The sequence below is a fragment of the Cydia amplana genome, chromosome 27, assembly GCF_948474715.1.
Source record: "Cydia amplana chromosome 27, ilCydAmpl1.1, whole genome shotgun sequence".
Taxonomy (NCBI): domain Eukaryota; kingdom Metazoa; phylum Arthropoda; class Insecta; order Lepidoptera; family Tortricidae; genus Cydia; species Cydia amplana.
The window spans coordinates 1,291,827-1,313,635 of record NC_086095.1 but is presented as its reverse complement, the minus strand read 5'-3'; the positions used below and the strand labels follow the sequence as shown (position 1 = coordinate 1,313,635).

General features: G+C 41.0%; 2 protein-coding genes across 2 annotated transcripts in view; both read left to right on the top strand.

Annotated features, from left to right (window-relative positions):
• LOC134660394 (lysosomal alpha-mannosidase-like) overlaps window positions 1–15,276 on the top strand; it is a 51,970-nt gene extending 36,694 nt beyond the window's left edge. The window contains exons 16-22 of the mRNA XM_063516129.1: window positions 5,364–5,435; window positions 6,024–6,188; window positions 6,736–6,887; window positions 7,522–7,643; window positions 7,761–7,844; window positions 8,272–8,339; window positions 15,112–15,276. Coding sequence (XP_063372199.1) covers window positions 5,364–5,435; window positions 6,024–6,188; window positions 6,736–6,887; window positions 7,522–7,643; window positions 7,761–7,844; window positions 8,272–8,339; window positions 15,112–15,276 — 828 coding nt within the window. The remainder of the gene's footprint in view (window positions 1–5,363; window positions 5,436–6,023; window positions 6,189–6,735; window positions 6,888–7,521; window positions 7,644–7,760; window positions 7,845–8,271; window positions 8,340–15,111) is intronic.
• Window positions 15,277–15,475: 199 nt separating this feature from the next.
• LOC134660393 (uncharacterized) overlaps window positions 15,476–21,809 on the top strand; it is a 28,758-nt gene continuing 22,424 nt past the window's right edge. The window contains exons 1-6 of the mRNA XM_063516128.1: window positions 15,476–15,643; window positions 16,020–16,157; window positions 16,914–16,989; window positions 17,848–17,975; window positions 20,002–20,119; window positions 21,434–21,524. Of these exons, the coding sequence (XP_063372198.1) occupies window positions 15,476–15,643; window positions 16,020–16,157; window positions 16,914–16,989; window positions 17,848–17,975; window positions 20,002–20,119; window positions 21,434–21,524 (719 nt within the window). The remainder of the gene's footprint in view (window positions 15,644–16,019; window positions 16,158–16,913; window positions 16,990–17,847; window positions 17,976–20,001; window positions 20,120–21,433; window positions 21,525–21,809) is intronic.

Genomic DNA, 21,809 nt, shown 5'->3' with positions numbered 1-21,809 from the left:
TGAAGGGTGGCGGCCATCTTTGTACCCCGCTCTCTCCGACTAGACGCACATTTCTTATTGCCTCCCGCACTCGAAATGTCGCTTAGAATTCTCAAGGAACATATGTGACGACCAAAAATGTTGGGTCGCTTTTGGGATTATTTTTTTTAATTATCATAAATGTATGTATGTACCTATTACCTAAATTTAATGTCAGTTACATATCTGAGTAAAACCGGCCATGGTATTATTTTCATATTTTCCTCGGCAAAAATTTTACAATTTTAGCTCTTTCAAACGATGCCCGATTTGACCTAGTAACTAGATTTTGAAATTTTGCCCCCACTTCATATGGGGCATTTTTCATATTTAATCAAAATTAAATAAAAAAAACCGGCCAAAAGCGAGTCGGACTCGCGTTCGTAGATTACCCAATTTTTAACAATATATTTTTTATATGTGAAACGCGAGGAATTTATTTGTTTACGTTAGATGTCCGGCTTTGGGTCACGAATTTACATATGTGTACCAAATTTCAACTTAATTGGTCCAGTACTTTTGGAGAACATGGGCTGTGACAGACGTACAGACAGACAGACTCACGAGTGATCCTAGAAGGGTTCCGGTTTTTCGTTTTGAGGTACGGAACCCTAGTAATACTTTCGATGTGTTTTGGTTTTGGCGTTGTACCGATTCCAAATTTCGTATCGACAGCTTAAGTAGTTCTCGAGATATTTAGCGATGTGTCAGACAAACAGATGGACAGAGTTGCACCATAAGGGTTCCTAATTCCTATAGTACCTTTTTGAAAATAAGTGCCCTAAAAAGATAGGATACTTTTTAGGGCTCCGTATCAAAGACCCTATTACTAAGACTCCGTTGTCCGTCCGTCTGTCTGTCACCAAGCTGTAACTCATGAACCGTGATAGCTAGAAGCCCCCTCCACACTCGTGCGCGAATCGCGGCGCGAAGCCGCGAACGCGAGTGTGGAGTCGATTTCGCAGATGTGCGATCTCTACTCCACACTCGACTCGACTCGACAAACAACCAACAGGGAATATATATACCCTGCTAAGTTGCATTGCATCCTACAACACTATGTTATGCCTACTGTAACAAATCATTTTTTTCTCTAGAATTTGTAACTATAATTATAACTCCTTAAAGACGAAACCGGAATAAATAAACCGGCCAAGTGCGAGTCGATTTCGCGCACGAAGGGTTTTGTATCTATAGAACAAAATAATAAAAAGAGAAAATATTTATTTCCCTATCTTAAGGATATGACAGATTTTTTAATTATGTCTAAATTGTAACATGACGGTAACATTTCTAATTCTAATTACAACCTTACAATGTTATTACGTAGTTACCTTACAACGTTAAAAACATGATGGCTAAAGTTTGTACAACTGTGAACGTGAATGTGTTAACAAACAATAAGGGCAAGCAAGTGCGTAATACAATTCATTACGATTGAATAATATACATGTCTCTAAATGATAAGGGTAATTTTCTGATCGCGATTTTTTTATGTGTCCCAGATGAAAATCGGAAGGTTGCATCAGACCATTATATATAATACTTACATACCATTTATTTATTTTTATATCACAGAACTATAAAAACGGCTAGGGCGACAATTTTTTATCTAATTTCTATGGCCACAATAATGTATATGTTTTAGATATATTTCCGTTAACGAACACTAGTTTGACATAGCACGTTTCTATATCATAATATTGATGATAAAATAGAATTTCTGTAATATGCAATTTAGATTTTAAATGATTTTATTTATTACGAAACCCAATTTCCGTGCCTCGATTTTCTAGGCACGGGAATTTGAGATCATCATATATTTTATTAATTAAACGCTATTGATATGGATGTGATGTTATATGTCTTTCAGCGTTATTTAGATCCTATATCGTGGAATAATTACAACTGGGCCATATATTATACGAATTTTAATGAACACATAGTAAACTTATATCACTTTTTTTTAGTTCGCTGCGAATCCATGAATGCTAACAAATTCTATCGATAAAGCTTACCTACGATTCTAATACTCAGATTCATTAAAAAAAAAACAAAATAATAAGTATGGTATTCATAAATATTAGTAACAGACCACTTTTAAACAAATCTACAAAGGGATTTGTTAGATGATTTTCGCAAACACCTTATTTACTTGCAGCTAAAGATTACCAGTCCGCCGGACGATGACTGCCTGTCAGTTGTTCGGAACTGTCACCTTTTTGTTCTATCTGATTTCGCCTTTATGTAGGTTTGTTTAAAAGTGGTATGTTACTAATATTTATGAATAACATATATTGTTTTGGTTTTTTAATGAGTCTGAGTATTAGAATATCTTTATCTTTCAAAATTTCATGAATATGTGGTACCTACACCCTGAAAGTAATATTGGCGCTATTTTATTATTCTACTAATTATCACATTCAAATTATTAGGCTTATTATTAACCGGGCAACTAAAATATTAAACAGGAATTTTTATTGGGCATATAATAATATAATTTGGCTGTGCATTAATATTTTAGCGCCAAAAAGAATATTTTAGCCTCAAATATAAGCATCATATTATTAAAAAACTGGCACCAAAATCTAGCCACCTAAAAAAAAATATAGGGAACTTAAAGTGATAGGTTGGCATCTAAAATAATAAATTAATTGGCAACTAATATTGTAAAGCGATCATAAAATGTAGTTGTCATCTAGTTGTTCACACCTATGTAATCAACTAATCATAACTGAGCATATCTTTTCAGCTAGGTAGTATTTTAACACGAAAGCAGTTAAATTTAATGAATATTGGTCACTTTTTACACAAAACACCACAAATTAATTTACCAATACGCAATGGTCAGTATACTTATAGTCGAAATTTCTTACCATGAAACGCCTAATGGCCATTATACCTACCATTAGATCTTTAAATTTTTAATTACTAATTTCAATAGTTACCAGTGTGTTCTGCTAGAGTCAACAGATAGGTTCGACGACGAGCGAAGCGAGGAGGAGCGTGTTAGGTTGACCGTGTAATGACCAAACAAAATATTTTAAAAGAACTTAATTTTTTAATCAATAGATAGCCGTTTTCTTTTTAAAATGTGCTTCATAAATGGTCTCCAATATATTAATTCAGTTGCCAAATAAATACTTGGTACCTGCCTAAAAATAATCAAAAGCTGTAACGGCATTAAAATACAACTCATATTGATATATTTTAAGGCTCCTTTTTGTTGCCAAACTGTTAATTTTAGTAGCCATTTCTATTTTTTTAAACTACTTACCCAAATTCGATTAATTAGTTGACCGCTTAAATACGAGTATGTGCCAAATTATTATATTAAATCAATATTTGAAAATTCCATGGAAATTAGATAAAAAATGCTCGTTTGGTAAATTTGACCCAAAATTACTAATACAAAGCGGTACCTAGTTTTTATAGGTACGTATTGAATTGTTATAGGTTTAATCGAAGGAAAATATAATAAAAAATATTAAACACGGATACTAGACAAAAATCTTACTAAATATTGAGGTCTATAAAAAAAATCACGTAACAAGTGTTATTTTATTTTCCTTAAATTTCAGTTCTAGGTATATATATCGTTGACAAAGTATCTATCTATCTAATACCTTTAAACGAGCAATTCTTGTTTATTTATTTATTTATTTATTTATTTATTTATTTATATATATATATATATTTCGGGGATCTCGGAAACGGCTCTAACGATTTCGATGAAATTTGCTATATGGGGGTTTTTGGGGGCGAAAAATCGATCTAGCTAGGTCTTATCTCTGGGAAAACGCGCATTTTCGAGTTTTTTTATGTTTTCCGAGCGAAGCTCGGTCACCCAGATATTAATAGTATTATTTTAATACACAATAGCTACCCCGATACCCGGTACAATTTTAGATTTTAGGGTTCCGTAAACTTCTAGGAACCCTTATAAAAAATCTTTATTGTTAGGCAACTTAGGCAGTTTAGGTACCTACCTACTAAACAGAATCGCAATAAGGACATCGTACGAACTTTTGATCAGGGGTGTTCAGGGTGACATGTGTGAGGTACCTACTGTGAAAGATGGACGTTAAGAACGCCTTCAATTCCGTAAATAAGGGACACCCTGCGGAACGAAAGGCTTTCTTCTACAGTGTTACCTACCACTCTTCCTCAAAATTAAATTACAAAACCAATGAGATCCTTTCAGGTTGTGTGGAATACATCGCTCTTCATCAGCGATAAGACCGCTTGTTGTCTACCTCTATCGTTAACCGCCTTTCCATACAAATGTAGTCCCCATTTTCGTCTCTGGATATTAATATTTTGACACAATTTGATGTAAACAGGGTGGCGCATTCAGATCGGTCAGTATGGGAAAATCTGAAACTATAAGACATACGACGATCTCTTCTTAGGAACCATGTCATCGATTTTAGTAACAAGAAAAACTGCATTCATACATTTAAAAAAATGTGTACTCAGCTCGGGAATCGAACCCGGACGTTTTGAAAAAAAAAATCTAAAATTATTTCTATTTAGATATCGATTGTGTACTTGTGTAGGTCTTAAGCAGTAAATGTTACTATGAAACATGATGTCTGAAATGAATAAAATGCATTGTTTTCATATCCTTTAATTTATTTTAGTATGTTTTCGAAATGGCCACCATTTTTTTCAATACATTTTATATAAAAAAAATTAAATGTATGAATGCAGTTTTTCTTGTTACTAAAATCGATGACATGGTTCCTAAGAAGAGATCGTCGTATGTCTTATAGTTTCAGATTTTCCCATACTGACCGATCTGAATGCGCCACCCTGTATATCAACAACATCTACCTACCTAAAAAAAATAAACGAGCGGGCAGAGCCTTGTGATTTAACATTAAGACGATTTTTTACAACTGATGAAGCCTTTTGTAGCTTGAAATATTTTTTTTTTTTAATAAGTAACTAATATAATTATATACCTACATCCAAGAAGCGCTGGTGGCCTAGCGGTAAAAGCGTGCGACTTGCAATCCGGAGCTCGCGAGTTCGAACCCCGGCTCGTACCAGGTCAATGAGTTTTTCGGAACTTATGTACGAAATATCATTTGATATTTACCAGTCGCTTTTCGGTGAAGGAAAACATCGTGAGGAAACCGGACTAATCCCAATACGGGCCTAGTTTACCCTCTGGGTTGGAAGGTCAGATGGCAGTCGCTTTCGTAAAAACTAGTGCCCGCGCCAATTACTGGGATTAGTTGCCAAGCGGACCCCAGGCTCCCATGAGCCGTGGCAAAATGCCGGGACAACGCGAATAAGATGAATAAACCTACATCCAAAATCTATTATTTTCATTTCAGGGAGATTTAGAGTACATGAAGAATAAGAAGTTAGGTCCTGATCCAGAATTGTTCACGCAGATCTCCAATGAGGTGAGTACCTACAAGCCGTTTTCGTAAAGTTTTGGAGCCCGGTTCTGTTTTAACCATATGATATGGTTTGATTTTGTTATGATACGACCTCTAATGTGCCCGTGTGTTTTGTGACGTCACAAGACGCGCGCTTTTTGTACAGGTCATTTGTATAGGTCATTTTTAATTTTTAAACTAATTAGGGTTCCGTACCCAAAAGGTAAAAACGGGACCTATTACTAAGACTCCAATGTCCGTCTGACTGTCTGTCACCAGGTTGTACATAGCTAGACAGTTGATTTTTTTGAGATGATGTAGTTTTGTTGCCACTATAACAAAAAAAACCGGCCAAGTGCGAGTCGGACTCGCGTTCCAAGGGTTCCGTACATTAAGTCCGACTCACGCTTGACTGCACATTTCTAATAGGTTTTGCTGTCATCTATGGGTAAAGAACTATTTTGTGTATTTTTTTCAAAATTTTAGACCCAGTAGTTTCGGAGATAAGGGGGGAATGGTCATTTTTTCTCTCGGCTTCGGCCTTCGCTAGCCTTGACGCTTCGCCGTCGATTTTATGGACCTTAGTTGATTTTTTTAAATGTATGTCCACAGTATCTGAAGGTACAGATTAACAAGCAGACCGGCTTACTGGAGTCCATTCAGCACGTGAGCGGCGCGAAGGTTCAGGTCTCCCAGAACTTCCACTACTACGGGCAGACCAGGGGCAGTCTGCAGTCAGGGGCCTACAGCTTCAGGCCTGACCAGCGACCAACACCTGTAAGTGCGCGAAGGTGCAGGTCTAAAACTCCGGCCGTCCCCAGGAGTCTACAGCTTTAGGCCTGACCAGCGACCAACACCTGTAAGTGAAGAGTGCGAAGGTGCAAGTCTCCCAGAACTTCCACTACTACGGGCAGACCAGGGCCAGTCTGCAGTCAGGAGCCTACAGCTTCAGACCTGACCAGCGACCAACACCTGTAAGTGATCAACATACAACTCTAAACCAAGTTTTATAAAATTTTGTAACTAGCGAAATAATCAAACTATTCTAGGTATTTAGTATTTGGACTTGTGTTATTTCAACTAGAAATAATAGTTATCAGACTGAAATAAATATAGGTAAATGTCGTGTACGAAAACACAAGCATATGCAAACTTGTGAAGGCTATGCTATGGTACCTTATAGGTGATCCGAATGACCTTAGTGGTTAAAATGTCGTCTGCCACGAATGCAGAAGACGCTGGTTCGATCCCAGCCATAAGCATAAGGAGGCCTTGGTCACTTTTTCATAAGACTTATATTTCAGTTTATAATCTTGTTTTTCAGATAGCAGAAAAAGCAACATACAACACGATTCGCGGAGCCCTAGTGAAGGAGATCCACCAGCGCTTCTCCAGCTGGGCCTCACAGACCCTAAGGCTGTATCGAGGGGAGGAGTACCTCGAGCTAGACTGGGTCATAGGACCAGTGCCCATCAGGTACTAGGCTTGAACACGGTGGGACCCTCGTGGTCCACCAGCGCTTCTTCAGCTGGGCCTCACAGACCCTACGGCTGTATCGAGGCGAGGAGTACCTCGAGCTGGACTGGGTTATAGGACCAGTGCCCATCAGGTACTATTAGGCTTGAACACGATGGGACCACTGGGACCCTTGTGACCCACCAGTGCTCTCCAGCCCCTCGCAGACCCTACGGCTGTATCGAGGGGAGGACTTCGAGCTCGACTGAGTCATAGGACCAGTGCCCATCAGGTACTAGGTTTGAACACGGTGGGACCCTCGTGACCAACCAGCGCTTCTGTTTCAATTTTGTCTGCATGACACATTGCAAGTTAAATTTGATGATTCCTCATGCTTATCTTAAACTTGAATTACTTACTTACTTCCTGCTGTGGCGAAAAGACCCGAAGTGGATCTTGGCCTCCGACACCAAAGACCGCCATACTAATCTGTCCAAAGCCGTTTCTGTCCAGTCGACGGCGCCAAGTTCGTTAAGGTCTTTCTGCACTTCGTCTATCCAGCGGTACCTAGGGCGTCCAGACGGTCTTCCGCCACTTGGTACTCCAGAGTACGCCCTCCAAACCAACTCAACTAACCAAGAATAAATGTTTACAGCACAGACCTGGGGAAAGAAGTGGTGTCCATCTTCACGAGCAACATCAGCAGCCGCGGGGAGTTCTACACCGACTCCAACATGAGACAGATGATGAAGAGGAGCTGCTGGAATGAGTCTGCTGGTAAGAATATGGATAAGAGAAACATTGGGAAAAGGGAATTCTCATATTGTTCGTTTAAATAAATTCTCTGAAGTTTTACTTTAGGTTAATGAAATATTATTTAATTTTATTCTTCAGGTCAAGTCGTCAAAAAGCCAGTGGCGTCGTGTTACTACCCGGTCACGTCCCGGCTGTGTATTCAAGCATTCAACGCTAGCACAGGTGAGGAGGCTAGCCATATGTACAGGGGGCATAGCCAAATGAACATGGGGCTAGCCAAGATGACAATTAATTAGAAACTCTTTCGTTGTTTCTAACTCTTGTGTTCAAACCATAGAGAAATATAAGTAAAGAAAGAGTGGTAACTCCATTCATCAGTTTTCTTAACAAAACGCGAGTTATTTCTTAGTTGATGTATGGAGTTACCACTCTTTCTTTACTTATTATATTTCTCTATGGTAGAGAAGGTCGGCATGGCAGAAGGAGCGAAGCTCTTCCTTTCTGACTGTGTCTAAGCGACATATGTAATTAATTATGTATACAAATACGATGGTTCTTGCCGTATGACGGTCTTACCAACCAAAATGTTTATACCGGTCTTCCACACATTGACCGACTTATGTTAAACAGTGTTATGTTTGGATTGCAGGAATGTGTATTTTGACAGACAGGACTCAGGGCGGGACTTCATACAACGACGGGGAAATAGAACTTATGGTGAGAACCCACTTTTTACGCCTCGCGCCAAAAATCTGACTGCTCCTGTGCTGCCCCCTAAAGTTCATGCACGTTTAGACTTGTTCAGATTGTAAAATATGATTGTCAGTAGGTATTGATTCTACCGACAGCTTGTCGTCAGGTGACAAGCAAAAGTCACTAAGTACCTCCACAAACGTGATTACTTACGTTGATTTAAGTTTAAATATTAGTAGTAGTAGTAGTAAACTCTTTATTGTACAAAAAGACATATTAAAAATAACATACAATTAGTAAGAAGTACAAAGGCGAACTTATCCCTTTGAGGGATCTCTTCCAGTTAACCTTTGAGTAGATGAGAGAATATTTTATATAATATATAATATAATATATTTAATATATAATATATTTATATAATAATATAATATTTTTATATATTATTATTACGCTGCACAAACTTCTTCAATGATAATTTTAACTTGTAGTACGTGCTTTATCATGTAGCCTGTTCCATGAATGTTACAGAGAGGCAAAGCCAAAATTAAAAATATGTATCTGATTTATGAACATAACTCCTACGTTGAACGATTCCCGCGCTGTCAACTGTCAATGTCATTGTGTTTATTCATGTTAGCCTAGACCATTAGGGCTTAATGAAATAATAGTAAATATATAATAAATATGTGAAAAAATAAAATATTAGTGTACGACAGTCCGACCAATTACAAAATTGGAAGAAAATACAAGAAGACTGAAGAAGAAAATGCTACTTTCGCGACCAAGGTCAAAGGCGGCGTCGTTTCGTGGATAGCATGACTATCCACCCGGACATGTTGCATATCAAAATAAGAATCTAGCAGGGCATGGACGTAGGTACCTACTTTTTATTTTAGGTCTGCATCATCATCTCCATCTCCGCCAGCGGCGTAGAGAAAAAAGCGATTTTCGCGTGGCGTATAAAAAGCAATCTGTGCCCTCCTCGCTCGCCAGCGACCGAATGTTTAATACGTATCTAAAATTCCGAAAGGGAAATAAACGCAAAGTAGGAAATACAGTGGACCCAGTATCAAGTGCTTATTTGTTCATGATTTTCGACGTTTGTGCTACTTGTGCATTCTGGATTTTTTGGAACACTATTCTAGCTAGGTGTATATCTGTCCGCTAACTGCACATGGTGACTGAGCTGTGCACTGCATTCTGGAGCACTATTCTAGGTGCGTCTGTCTGCTAACTGCACACGGTGGTTGTGCTGTGCACTGTGCATTCTGGAGCACTATTCTAGGTGCATCTGTCTGCTAACCGCACACGGTGGTTGCGCTGTGCACTGTGCATTCTGGAGCACTATTCTAGGTGCCTCTGTCTGCTAACTGCACACGGTGGTTGTGCTGTGCACTGTGCATTCTGGGCCACTATTATAGGTGTGTCTGTCTGCTAACTGCACATGGTGACTGAGCTATGCACTGCAATCTGGAGCACTATTCTAGGTGCATCTGTTTGTAAAATGGCTATACTAAGCTTTTTGGAGTACTAACCTAGGTATCTCTGATGATATTTGAACTTGGCAATCTTTCACATACTAATACTAGGTGTGTTCAATGCCAGTATATTTGGGACATTGTGGTGTTGTCACTTATTCCTTACTAACAGCACTGAGATATGGCTCATATCCTACCTGCCAATGGCAGTGGACTTAAGGCCACAAGTCTTGCTAGAACTGGGTTTTGTGGCCCCATGAGTTAATCAATGTGGTATGCCAAATTAGGCCGTCTCTTGATATGTACTCATCTTCAAGTAGGTGAATTAAAATATTTATTCTTATTTCAGCAAGCAAGGAATTAAGCGAGTAAATCTTGACATCGTGAGACGGAGGCACCAGAAATCTGGATATGGAAAAATCCTAATAAGACAACCTCGTTGTTTGTTTTTTCAGATGTATAATTAAGAACATTACAAAACCAGTATGACCCAAACAAGATTATGCAAAAATAATCTGCGCTGTAAAATTTTATTGGCAGCGACTTGAACTGCGGCTGGTGAGATGCTTGTCAGTAATGAATAAGGCTAAGTATTTGTTTGCTAACTGTGATGATTTAGCTCTCAATCAATTTTGTGCTGCAACCGGCTGTCGCTTTTAAGTGACTGACTTTCATTTGTGTGACTGTCATCGCTGAGAATCTTCGCTAAGGCAGCGGTCCTTTAAATACTATTAAAGCACAATAAATGGCATTAGAGATTTCTTTAAAACATGCTGTCGACAAGTGATATTATAAGAAAATCTAACAGAAAAACTAATAGCTTACGGCCCGGTACTTCAACTTCAAGGGCTCGATTATCAATCATATTTTCCAATGTATGTTTTGCTGTTACTATTTGTTTCATATAATAAAGTGTTCATTTAACATTACAACATACAAAAAACCCTGGTCAAAAGCAGCGATAAGGAAGCGGAGCAACACTTTCCTCTCTGCAGTCACAATGTGGTCGCACTCAAGTGACATTACAACAGCCTGTGTTCATTTAGAACAAATTCTCAAAAGCTGTGGTTTATTTAAATACACTTCTTTAATTGCAGTGACATCATATTTACAAGGATTCTGTCATAAAAAATTAAATTTTGTCTGTGCTAATACCTAGAGGTATTCCGAAATATGATCAATTCTGTAAAATTGATAGTCAAATACTAGAAAACTATGTGACTGTGATATATACTGTGTGTATATGCCTATGATGTCCTTATAAAATAATGTACACTTTATACAGTTTAATATTGACTTCAATATTTTCTCTACCAAATCCTAAGAGAAATAAATACAGATACCTATAGAAGAAGTAAATTTATTGCAACTAAGCAGTTTAAGTCAACAGGGAATTGGAACTGTTATGAAACTAATGAAGTAATGACATAAGTCCTTTTATTAGACTATTAGACTAGGTGTCGATATGTGTCAGACCTTTCATGAAGTGTCTAAGATCTAGAGGTCACATAATGAGCAATTGTTTAGATTATATATCTATTGTTGAAGCTTATTATTATAAATGTTATTTATACCATGTAGGTGCATACATATACAAGATACACTTAATTAGTCTTGATACCATTACCTATATGGAGCTATAATCAAATGAAATTAGCTCCTTAGTACTTACCTCAGAAAGCTGGGTAATACTATAATTATTTCTTTAGCCGATAAGGATAAATACAAACTTAAACAACAGATAAAGTCCTTTATATATTGGTCACATTGTAATTAGTTTTAATGAACTTTGCTCATATAAATGGGTTGTTGTACCTATAACTACAAGTTATAGGTACCTATAACTACAAGTTATAGATATTTAAGTTTGGCTAATGAATATGGTTATGTGTGTATTTAAAGAGCTGAATAGATAAAAGTACCTATACTGAATTTCGTATATTTTAAAGAAATACAATGCCAATATATCACCTAGTGTGACATAATTTGGTGGCTAATTAAAATAAAGGGTTATAAATATATATTTTTTCCAGATATTTAATTACTTACGGTAATACTTACACCCGTGTGGAAATTATTAAATAAGCCTAATAGAATGAATTAGGTACATTAATTTTGTTCAGGTTATGGTGGTCTTGTTTATGTTTAAAGACCCTCTTTTCCGGTTTACCACACTGAGATACATCTGAGAGAAGACAACACAGCTATCGCAATTATTTATAAACCGGTGAAATGAAATACAGTATTTTTTATGTCTAGGAACATTAGCAGTGGTGTGAAAAGAGAAATTACAATATTCTACTTAAATGCTATATGTGCTTTAAGTGTCATAAGCTGATTGAGAGAAAATAATGTAAGATTTCAGATTTAACGCAAATTAAATTTGAAATTCTTACAACATTTTGGAAATCCATATACCTCACGAGTTATTGGTTATTATATAAATATCCTGGTGAAGTAACCCAGATGTTTTTTCTACATAAGTAGATGCTTTTGCAAAAAATATTTTATCTATGTTTTCCTTCCAACTGAAACGAAATCTAAGGTATTAAAATTTAGGAAAAGTAGAAGGCATCAAGGCACGGTCATTGTAACTACTCAGTTTACAAAATATTTACACGCATATGTACATATAATTGTATAAGATTTGCGCCCCAACTCTCATTTATAAAAACATATTTTATTAACTGGTTTCAAGTTTCAACAGCGGTTACCCCATTATCCATTATCCTGGTTACCCCAGTGTTATCCAGGAAGTGCCATCAGCCATCACTGAAGGAGAAGAGGAAGAGGAGAAAGGAGTACAGTACGGTGTAATCCCTTGCGCCCAACACCGTCAAGCACACACACACACACAGTACACACTTGAAATACTGGTGTATGTTATGTAAAAATAATTACATTAATTATTTTATGGCATCTGTTTCAGAAGTGCTTGCCGTTTTTAATAGCATTATGTAATGAGGGTATAGATGTGTAAATAATTGTAAATCTGCTCTTGTGCTTTTATTGGGGAATAGGCTCTCCTCAAATGATAGAATTGAACACTTTGTGAAGAACGTTTTTTCGATTGCACCAAACTCAACCTTAAAGTGTGACCTAGTACCCTTAATCGGTCTTAAATTATTTATTAACAATGTCACCAACTAATGAAAATCATTCATTACAGGATTAAGAAAAAGTAAAAAATTACTTTATCACTTTTATTAGCTGTTGTGATTGTACCTATACAACGTGCAAACCCTGTCCTTGAAAAAATATCAAACTTTACTGTTATTCTGATTGATAAATTTCAGCAACCCTTGCTATCCATAGCATTAATTTTTTCAGGGAAAACACTAATTTCAAATTGAATGAGGTGTAAAACATTGATTACCTGTATATATAAATAACGAACAATAATATTCGTGATGGTAGTTAACTTGTTAGTGATTATTTATTGCCCTCAGAATCATGAAAAAATCACTTCCCAAACGATTTGTAGAGGGATTACATAAGTCAACTCTTAAAGATTTGTATTCATATATTTTTATTTTCATCACCTATTTAACCTGTTATGTGTTGTGTCAACCGTAAATCGTTTAGGAGTTGGTGGAAGAAAAACATCAAGGTGGAGTGATTCTTGTAATGATTTTTCTCAATTTCATAATCATGGTTCCATCCAATAATTTTGGTAAATCCTTACTATGATAAATGAGAAAATAAGTGTTACTTAAAGGTGTAACCAACAATAACACACTGCCAAGAGTTGCTTATAGTTGTTGTATTCGCCAACAGATGCATCTCATGCTATCCTTTGATTTCTTTCCTATAATAATTAAGTTGTATGTGGTATTTGGTGGTATAAATGAAAATACTTACCTATTAATAAATAAGGATCAAATTATTTTTGTTTCAACTATCTATACTATACGATAGACAGTTTGATGAAATGATATCACTAGATCTCTAAATAATGTTGTAAACTAAATATACATACCTATATTTTGAAAATAGTTAATGATAACTAAAAAGGTACCTAATTTAAAATGAAATAATAAATCATTGTTAATCAATGATTTCATTGTTGTAATACAAAGCCAAAACAAACTTTGAATACTTATCTCTAAACATCTACAAGTTAAAATTATCATTGAAGAAGTTTGTGCAGCGTAATAATAATTGGAAATTAAACGAACTTACCTGTAAGTGAAGTTCATTTCAATTATATTAGCTGCACAAACTTCGAAATGATAACCCATCCCGCCCAGTACCCACGTTGTCCTGAGACAGCCAGGGATTCGTGTACCTATAATCCCTGTCAAAGTTATGGCAATATTGGCTTTGCTGAATTGGGGGCCAAGTTGTTCCATCTATTGGCGTATTCACTGCCAGCGTGAGCTGAAAGCATAGCGGATACCATATGTTTTTTCCGCTTTGTAGCGATAAGTACCTAAGAATAGAGAATCCTAGCGGGCTACTGGCAGTGAAAGTGTTATGTCTTGGCTTGTTACTCTAAACTAAATGACATTGACAGTTGACAGCGCGGGAATCGTTCAACGTAGGAGTTATGTTCATAAATCAGATACATATTTTTAATTTTGGCTTTGCCTCTCTGTAACATTCATGGAACAGGCTACATGATAAAGCACGTACTACAAGTTAAAATTATCATTTCGAAGTTTGTGCAGCTAATATAATTGAAATGAACTTCACTTACAGGTAAGTTCGTTTAATTTCCAAATATATTTTATTTGAATATTTTATAGTAATTCTAATTAGTGACTTCTGCTTGTCACCTGACGAAATATAACATTGATACCGTAAAACGGGGTGAGTAGGTTTCGCGGGGACAGGTGGGTTATGAATGGGGAGAGAAGGTTTGAAAGGGGGTTGAGATGCTTTTTTAAGGCTACTGCCACAAAAACAATGCATTCCAATTTAAATTGGAGCTATAGTAATACTCATAATAAAAAAAAATGATCCAACAATCTTCCAAAATCACCTTTGTATGAAAACCCAACTCACCCCAAATACGAGGGACTACGGGGTGAGGTGGGTTTTCCTGTTTATCGTCAAAGTTATGAAATGGAACTACCCAAAATAAAATAAAAACGAAAATACAAACTTCCGGAACACTTATTATATACACCATTCAGTTTGCATATGTAAAAATAAAAATGTTATCGAGGTTTGAATGTCAGTTTTGCACCTACTCACCCCATTTTACGGTAACTAACTTTCTATACACTCTGTTCTCTTTGCCTCGACCCATGGGGATCTCTTGTGTAAAAATGTACGCAGGTATAACTGTTGGTAGATGATGATGATGACTCCAGGTCCACAGAAGACTTCTAACTGACGATGGCTTCGGTTTGGACGAGACCCTGAATGAGGAGGAGCACGGGACGGGGCTGGTAGTTCGAGGGCAGCATCGGCTGTTCCTCGGCAAACATAAGCAGGACGGTAAGACAGGCTGTCTCTCTCACACGAGCCTTGGATGAGGAAGGTTCAGGGCTGGTGGTTCGAGGGCAGCATAGGCTCTTTCTCGGCAAACATAAGCAGGACGGTAAGACAGGCTGTCTCTCTCACACGAGAGCTTGGATGAGGAAGGTGGCTGGTGGTTCGAGGGCAGCATCGGCTGTTCCTCGGCAAACATAAGCAGGACGGTAAGACAGCTGTCTCTCTCACACGAGAGCTTGGATGAGGAAGGTTCAGGGCTGGTGGTTCGAGGGCAGCATAGGCTGTTCCTCGGTAAACATAAGCAGGACGGTAAGACAGGCTGTCTCTCTCACACGAGCCTTAGATGAGGAAGGTGGCTGGTGGTTCGAGGGCAGCATCGGCTGTACCTCGGCAAACATAAGCAGGACGGTAAGACAGGCTGTCTCTCTCACACGAGCCTTGGATGAGGAAGGTTCAGGGCTGGTGGTTCGAGGGCAGCATAGGCTCTTTCTCGGCAAACATAAGCAGGACGGTAAGACAGGCTGTCTCTCTCACACGAGAGCTTGGATGAGGAAGGTGGCTGGTGGTTCGAGGGCAGCATCGGCTGTTCCTCGGCAAACATAAGCAGGACGGTAAGACAGCTGTCTCTCTCACACGAGAGCTTGGATGAGGAAGGTTCAGGGCTGGTGGTTCGAGGGTAGCATCAGCTGTTCCTCGGTAAACATAAGCAGGACGGTAAGACAGGCTGTCTCTCTCACACGAGAGCTTGGATAAGGAAAGTTCAGGCCTGGTGGTTCGAGGGTAGCATCGGCTGTTCCTCGGCAAACACGAGCAGGACGGTAAGACAGGCCGTCTCTCTCACACGAGAGCTTGGATGAGGAAGGTTCAGGCCTGGTGGTTCGAGGGTAGCATCGGCTGTTCCTCGGCAAACATGAGCAGGACGGTAAGACAGGCTGTCTCTCTCACACGAGACCTTGGATGAGGAAGGTTCAGGGCTGGTGGTTCGAGGGTAGCATCGGCTGTTCCTCGGTAAACATAAGCAGGACGGTAAGACAGGCTGTCTCTCTCACACGAGAGCTTGGATAAGGAAGGTTCAGGCCTGGTGGTTCGAGGGTAGCATCGGCTGTTCCTCGGCAAACATGAGCAGGACGGTAAGACAGGCCGTCTCTCTCACACGAGAGCTTGGATGAGGAAGGTTCAGGCCTGGTGGTTCGAGGGTAGCATCGGCTGTTCCTCGGCAAACATGAGCAGGACGGTAAGACAGGCTGTCTCTCTCACACGAGACCTTGGATGAGGAAGGTTCAGGGCTGGTGGTTCGAGGGTAGCATCGGCTGTTCCTCGGTAAACATAAGCAGGACGGTAAGACAGGCTGTCTCTCTCACACGAGAGCTTGGATAAGGAAGGTTCAGGCCTGGTGGTTCGAGGATAGCTTCGGCTATTCCTCGGCAAATATAAGCAGGACGGTAAGACAGGCTGTCTCTCTCACACGAGACCTTGGATGAGGAAGGTTCAGGGCTGGTGGTTCGAGGGCAGCATCGGCTGTTCCTCGGCAAACATGAGTAGGACGGTAAGACAGGCTGTCTCTCTCACACGAGAGCTTGGATGAGGAAGGTTCAGGGCTGGTGGTTCGAGGGCAGCATCGGCTGTTCCTCGGCAAACATGAGTAGGACGGTAAGACAGGCTGTCTCTCTCACACGAGACCTTGGATGAGGAAGGTTCAGGGCTGGTGGTTCGAGGGCAGCATCGGCTGTTCCTCGGCAAACATGAGGAGGACGGTAAGACAGGCTGTCTCTCTCACACGAGAGCTTGGATGAGGAAGGTTCAGGGCCGGTGGTTCGAGGGCAGCATCGGCTGTTCCTCGGCAAACATAAGCAGGACGGTAAGACAGGCTGTCTCTCTCACACGAGACCTTGGATGAGCAAGGACACTGGGTTAACGGTTTAACCGCTCAACCCCGGGTTAGTAGGATGGTGCAAAAAGCGCTAAGTCGGTTAAAAACAAATAGCATGAGGAAACTAGCCCAATTCGTCTTGTAAAATGAAAGGAGTCCAGCAGTGGAACGTCAAGTCAAATTTAAACGCTATGCGTTATTGTATGTATGTCAAACACTTTATTGTACAGTCACGCTCCGTGACTGCGCCATTTAGGGTTCTAGCTAAATTGGACATTCCATAGCGTAAGTATGGAACAACCAATTTATCTAAGACCATAAATGGCGTACCAATCGCGGAGCGTGATGGTACATAAGAGGTTAAGATGCAATTAAATAGAAAGTAGGTATACAATGTACAAAGGCGAACTTATCCCTATAAGGGATCTCTTCCAGTCAATCAGGTAATCAGTCTCTTCAAGTCAGTCAGTTGTCGCTTAATTCCCACCGCAATAGCCTTTTGGCTAGACTTTTGATAATGGTTACATTATAACACTTTAAACTTTCGAGTTTTGTACACATATTTAATTACACAAACGGGTCTAACGCGGGGGGTTGATATTTGTTGGGACGTCAGTCTTTCCGTGACCACAGCTGGTGCAACTCAGCTGAAACGTCGGAATGAAAGGTGAAAACAATGAAATTATATCGCGTTAGACCCGTTTGTGTAATAATGGTTACATTGGTTACAAAAATGTTTCAGGTGAAGAGCTACCGTTCCAAGAGAGAGCGAGCTACGTAGCTCGTCGCTGGCAGTGGGAGCCGTGGGTGTTCGCAGCGGCAGCTGACAAGTTGAACAGGAGGAAGTGGCAGGGCATGAGGAACAAGCGGGTATAGTATCCATGTCATAGAAGAGCTCCCGTTCCAAGAGCCAGAGAGCCACGTGGCTCATCGCTGGGTGCCGTGGCTCTTCGGAGCGGCAGCTGACAAGTTGAACAGGAGGAAGTGGCAGGGCATGAGGAACAAGCGGGTATAGTATCCATGTCATAGAAGAGCTCCCGTTCCAAGAGCCAGAGAGCCACGTGGCTCATCGCTGGGTGCCGTGGCTCTTCGGAGCGGCAGCTGACAAGTTGAACAGGAGGAAGTGGCAGGGCATGAGGAACAAGCGGGTATAGTATCCATGTCATAGAAGAGCTCCCGTTCCAAGAGCCAGAGAGCCACGTGGCTCATCGCTGGGTGCCGTGGCTCTTCGGAGCGGCAGCTGACAAGTTGAACAGGAGGAAGTGGCAGGGCATGAGGAACAAGCGGGTATAGTATCCATGTCATAGAAGAGCTCCCGTTCCAAGAGCCAGAGAGCCACGTGGCTCATCGCTGGGTGCCGTGGCTCTTCGGAGCGGCAGCTGACAAGTTGAACAGGAGGAAGTGGCAGGGTATGAGGAACAAGCGGGTATAGTATCCATGTCATAGAAGAGCTCCCGTTCCAAGAGCCAGAGAGCCACGTGGCTCATCGCTGGGTGCCGTGGCTCTTCGGAGCGGCAGCTGACAAGTTGAACAGGAGGAAGTGGCAGGGCATGAGGAACAAGCGGGTATAGTATCCATGTCATAGAAGAGCTCCCGTTCCAAGAGCCAGAGAGCCACGTGGCTCATCGCTGGGTGCCGTGGCTCTTCGGAGCGGCAGCTGACAAGTTGAACAGGAGGAAGTGGCAGGGCATGAGGAACAAGCGGGTATAGTATCCATGTCATAGAAGAGCTCCCGTTCCAAGAGCCAGAGAGCCACGTGGCTCATCGCTGGGTGCCGTGGCTCTTCGGAGCGGCAGCTGACAAGTTGAACAGGAGGAAGTGGCAGGGCATGAGGAACAAGCGGGTATAGTAGCCATGTTATAGAAGAGCTCCCGTTCAAAGAGCCAGAGAGCCACGTGGCTCATCGCTGGGTGCCGTGGCTCTTCGGAGCGGCAGCTGACAAGTTGAACAGGAGGAAGTGGCAGGGCATGAGGAACAAGCGGGTATAGTAGCCATGTTATAGAAGAGCTCCCGTTCCAAGAGCCAGAGAGCCACGTGGCTCATCGCTGGGAGCCGTGGGTGTTCGCAGCGGCAGCTGACAAGTTGAACAGGAGGAAGTGGCAGGGCATAAGGAACAAGCGGGTATAGTAGCCATGTTATAGAAGAGCTCCCGTTCCAAGAGCCAGAGAGCCACGTGGCTCATCGCTGGGAGCCGTGGGTGTTCGCAGCGGCAGCTGACAAGTTGAACAGGAGGAAGTGGCAGGGCATAAGGAACAAGCGGGTATAGTAGCCATGTTATAGAAGAGCTCCCGTTCAAAGAGCCAGAGAACCACGTGGCTCATCGCTGGGAGCCGTGGCTCTTCGGAGCGGCAGCTGACAAGTTGAACAGGAGGAAGTGGCAGGGCATGAGGAACAAGCGGGTATAGTAGCCATGTTATAGAAGAGCTCCCGTTCAAAGAGCCAGAGAGCCACGTGGCTCATCGCTGGGTGCCGTGGCTCTTCGGAGCGGCAGCTGACAAGTTGAACAGGAGGAAGTGGCAGGGCATGAGGAACAAGCGAGTATCTTATCTTATCTTATGGTATTCGGGGGCCCTTGCGGATACACTTCGACCCATAAGTATCTTTTGTGCAATTACCCCCTAGGAAAGATCCGCCAACTACTCAAGAGCTTTTCCCACCATATCCATGTGTCGGATGATGGAGCTCATGGGTAGCGTTGTAAAGTCCTTTGGTTCCAGATATCCTGCTCCAAAGTCCTTCATTCTTTGTCTGGCTAGGGCGTGACATTCACACATTAGGTGTTTTACTGTCTCTTCCTTTTCGCCGCACATACGACAATCAGTGTTTTGTTAAAACTTTTGCTAAAAACTTTTTCGTGGGTTTTTTTTTTTCAATATAGTTTCTTGTTAACGTCCAGTTCTCGGCGCTGCGCGTGCAGGGGCTGCCTCGCCACGTCCGGGTCCTGACCCTGGAGCCGTGGAAGGCTGGCTCCGTGCTGCTCCGCCTTGAGAACACCCTGGAGAGGAACGACAGGAGTAAGACCACCAATAATACCATAGCCGAATTTAAACTGTTGTGACACATACTAACATTGAATAATTTCACGGTTTAGACTCACTTGTTTTAATGGAAGCGCTGGCCTAGCGGTAAGAGCGTGCGACTTGCAATCCGGAGGTCGCGGGTTCGAACCCCGGCTCGTACCAATGAGTTTTTCGGAACTTATGTACGAAATATCATTTGATATTTACCAGTCGCTTTTCGGTGAAGGAAAACATCGTGAGGAAACCGGACTAATCACAATACGGGCCTAGTTTACCCTCTGGGTTGGAAGGTCAGATGGCAGTCGCTTTCGTAAAAACTAGCGCCCACGCCAATTACTGGGATTAGTTGCCAAGCGGACCCCATCAGGCTCCCATGAGCCGTGGCAAAATGCCGGGACAACGCGAGGAAGATGATGATGAGACTCACTTGTTTTAATTCACCAAGTAGTGGTAGGTAGTGTCAACAGCACTATGCCCGCCTACAATGACAGCGGAAGACCTCCCCCAACCGGTTTTTTCAGCGCGCGCGCAGCGTGCGACGCGGCGTGCCGCAGTACGCGATACACGGCCGTCGTGAACGCTGCTCACACTGTTAGTGCTTGAGAAAGGAGACCTAGGCTCTTCGAAACATGTCGCGTGAGTGACTTAAAACAAGTGAGTCTAAACCGTAAAATTATTAAATACCATAGCCTCCTGCGTTTTAAACACCGACCGACCGTTTCATTATCCGACGATAGAGACTTTATATGCTGGTCCTCTCCACATTGATTTTAGTATAACTAACGACCCGCCCCGGCTTCGCACGTTGCACAAAACCTTAACTAATCATATACCTGAAACCTTTATTAAGAATCGCTCTATTGATAGCTGAAAACTGCATGAAAATCAGTTCAGTAGTTTTTGAGTTACATCACTACACCTTATAAAACAAAGTCCCTCGCCGCGTCTGTCTGTGTGTTATGTATATTCGCGATAAACTCGAAAACTACTGTGCGGATTTTCATGCGGTTTTCACCTAATAATAGAGTATTCCTGCGGAAGGGTTAGGTGTATAATATAATATAATTTGTTAAGATTTTGTGTAACCCGTGCGAAGCTGGGACGTATCGTTAGTAGTACTCTATACACTGGCATATCTTTTCTTTGTATAAGAAAAATGACAATTTTTAAAAATAAACTAAATAAAGTCACGGGTAAGCATTTAGTGGCAAATGTATGAACTCGCAATAAACACTAATCAATGAAGGCCAGCCACACTTACCCCGCAGCCACACTTACCCTTATTGACCTAACTACATTTTTTTAAAGCCACTCAAAGACTGGAATTACCGGACGACACGCCGCTGCCGACACACATCAATGTGGAACTCAGGAAACTCTTTCAGCATCTTAAAATCAAGTAAGTGCCAGTTGCACCGTCCGCACTTGACAGGCTGATCAACGTCACCCGACGCGCCGCGGCGGTTTATTAGGTATAAACTTTCCATACAATAAGCCAAGTCTTTAATGATGACAGTTTGGTGCAACCGACCCTAAGTCATCGTATTTTACAGATCAGTAACCTACAATATGATATTTAAATCTTTCGCGTTTTGAACACATATAATTGGTCAAACCAATTTGTCAGTAAATAAGAACAAAAAAAACTATACTTATCCTTTTCTTTTGGGTGCTAGGACTAGCG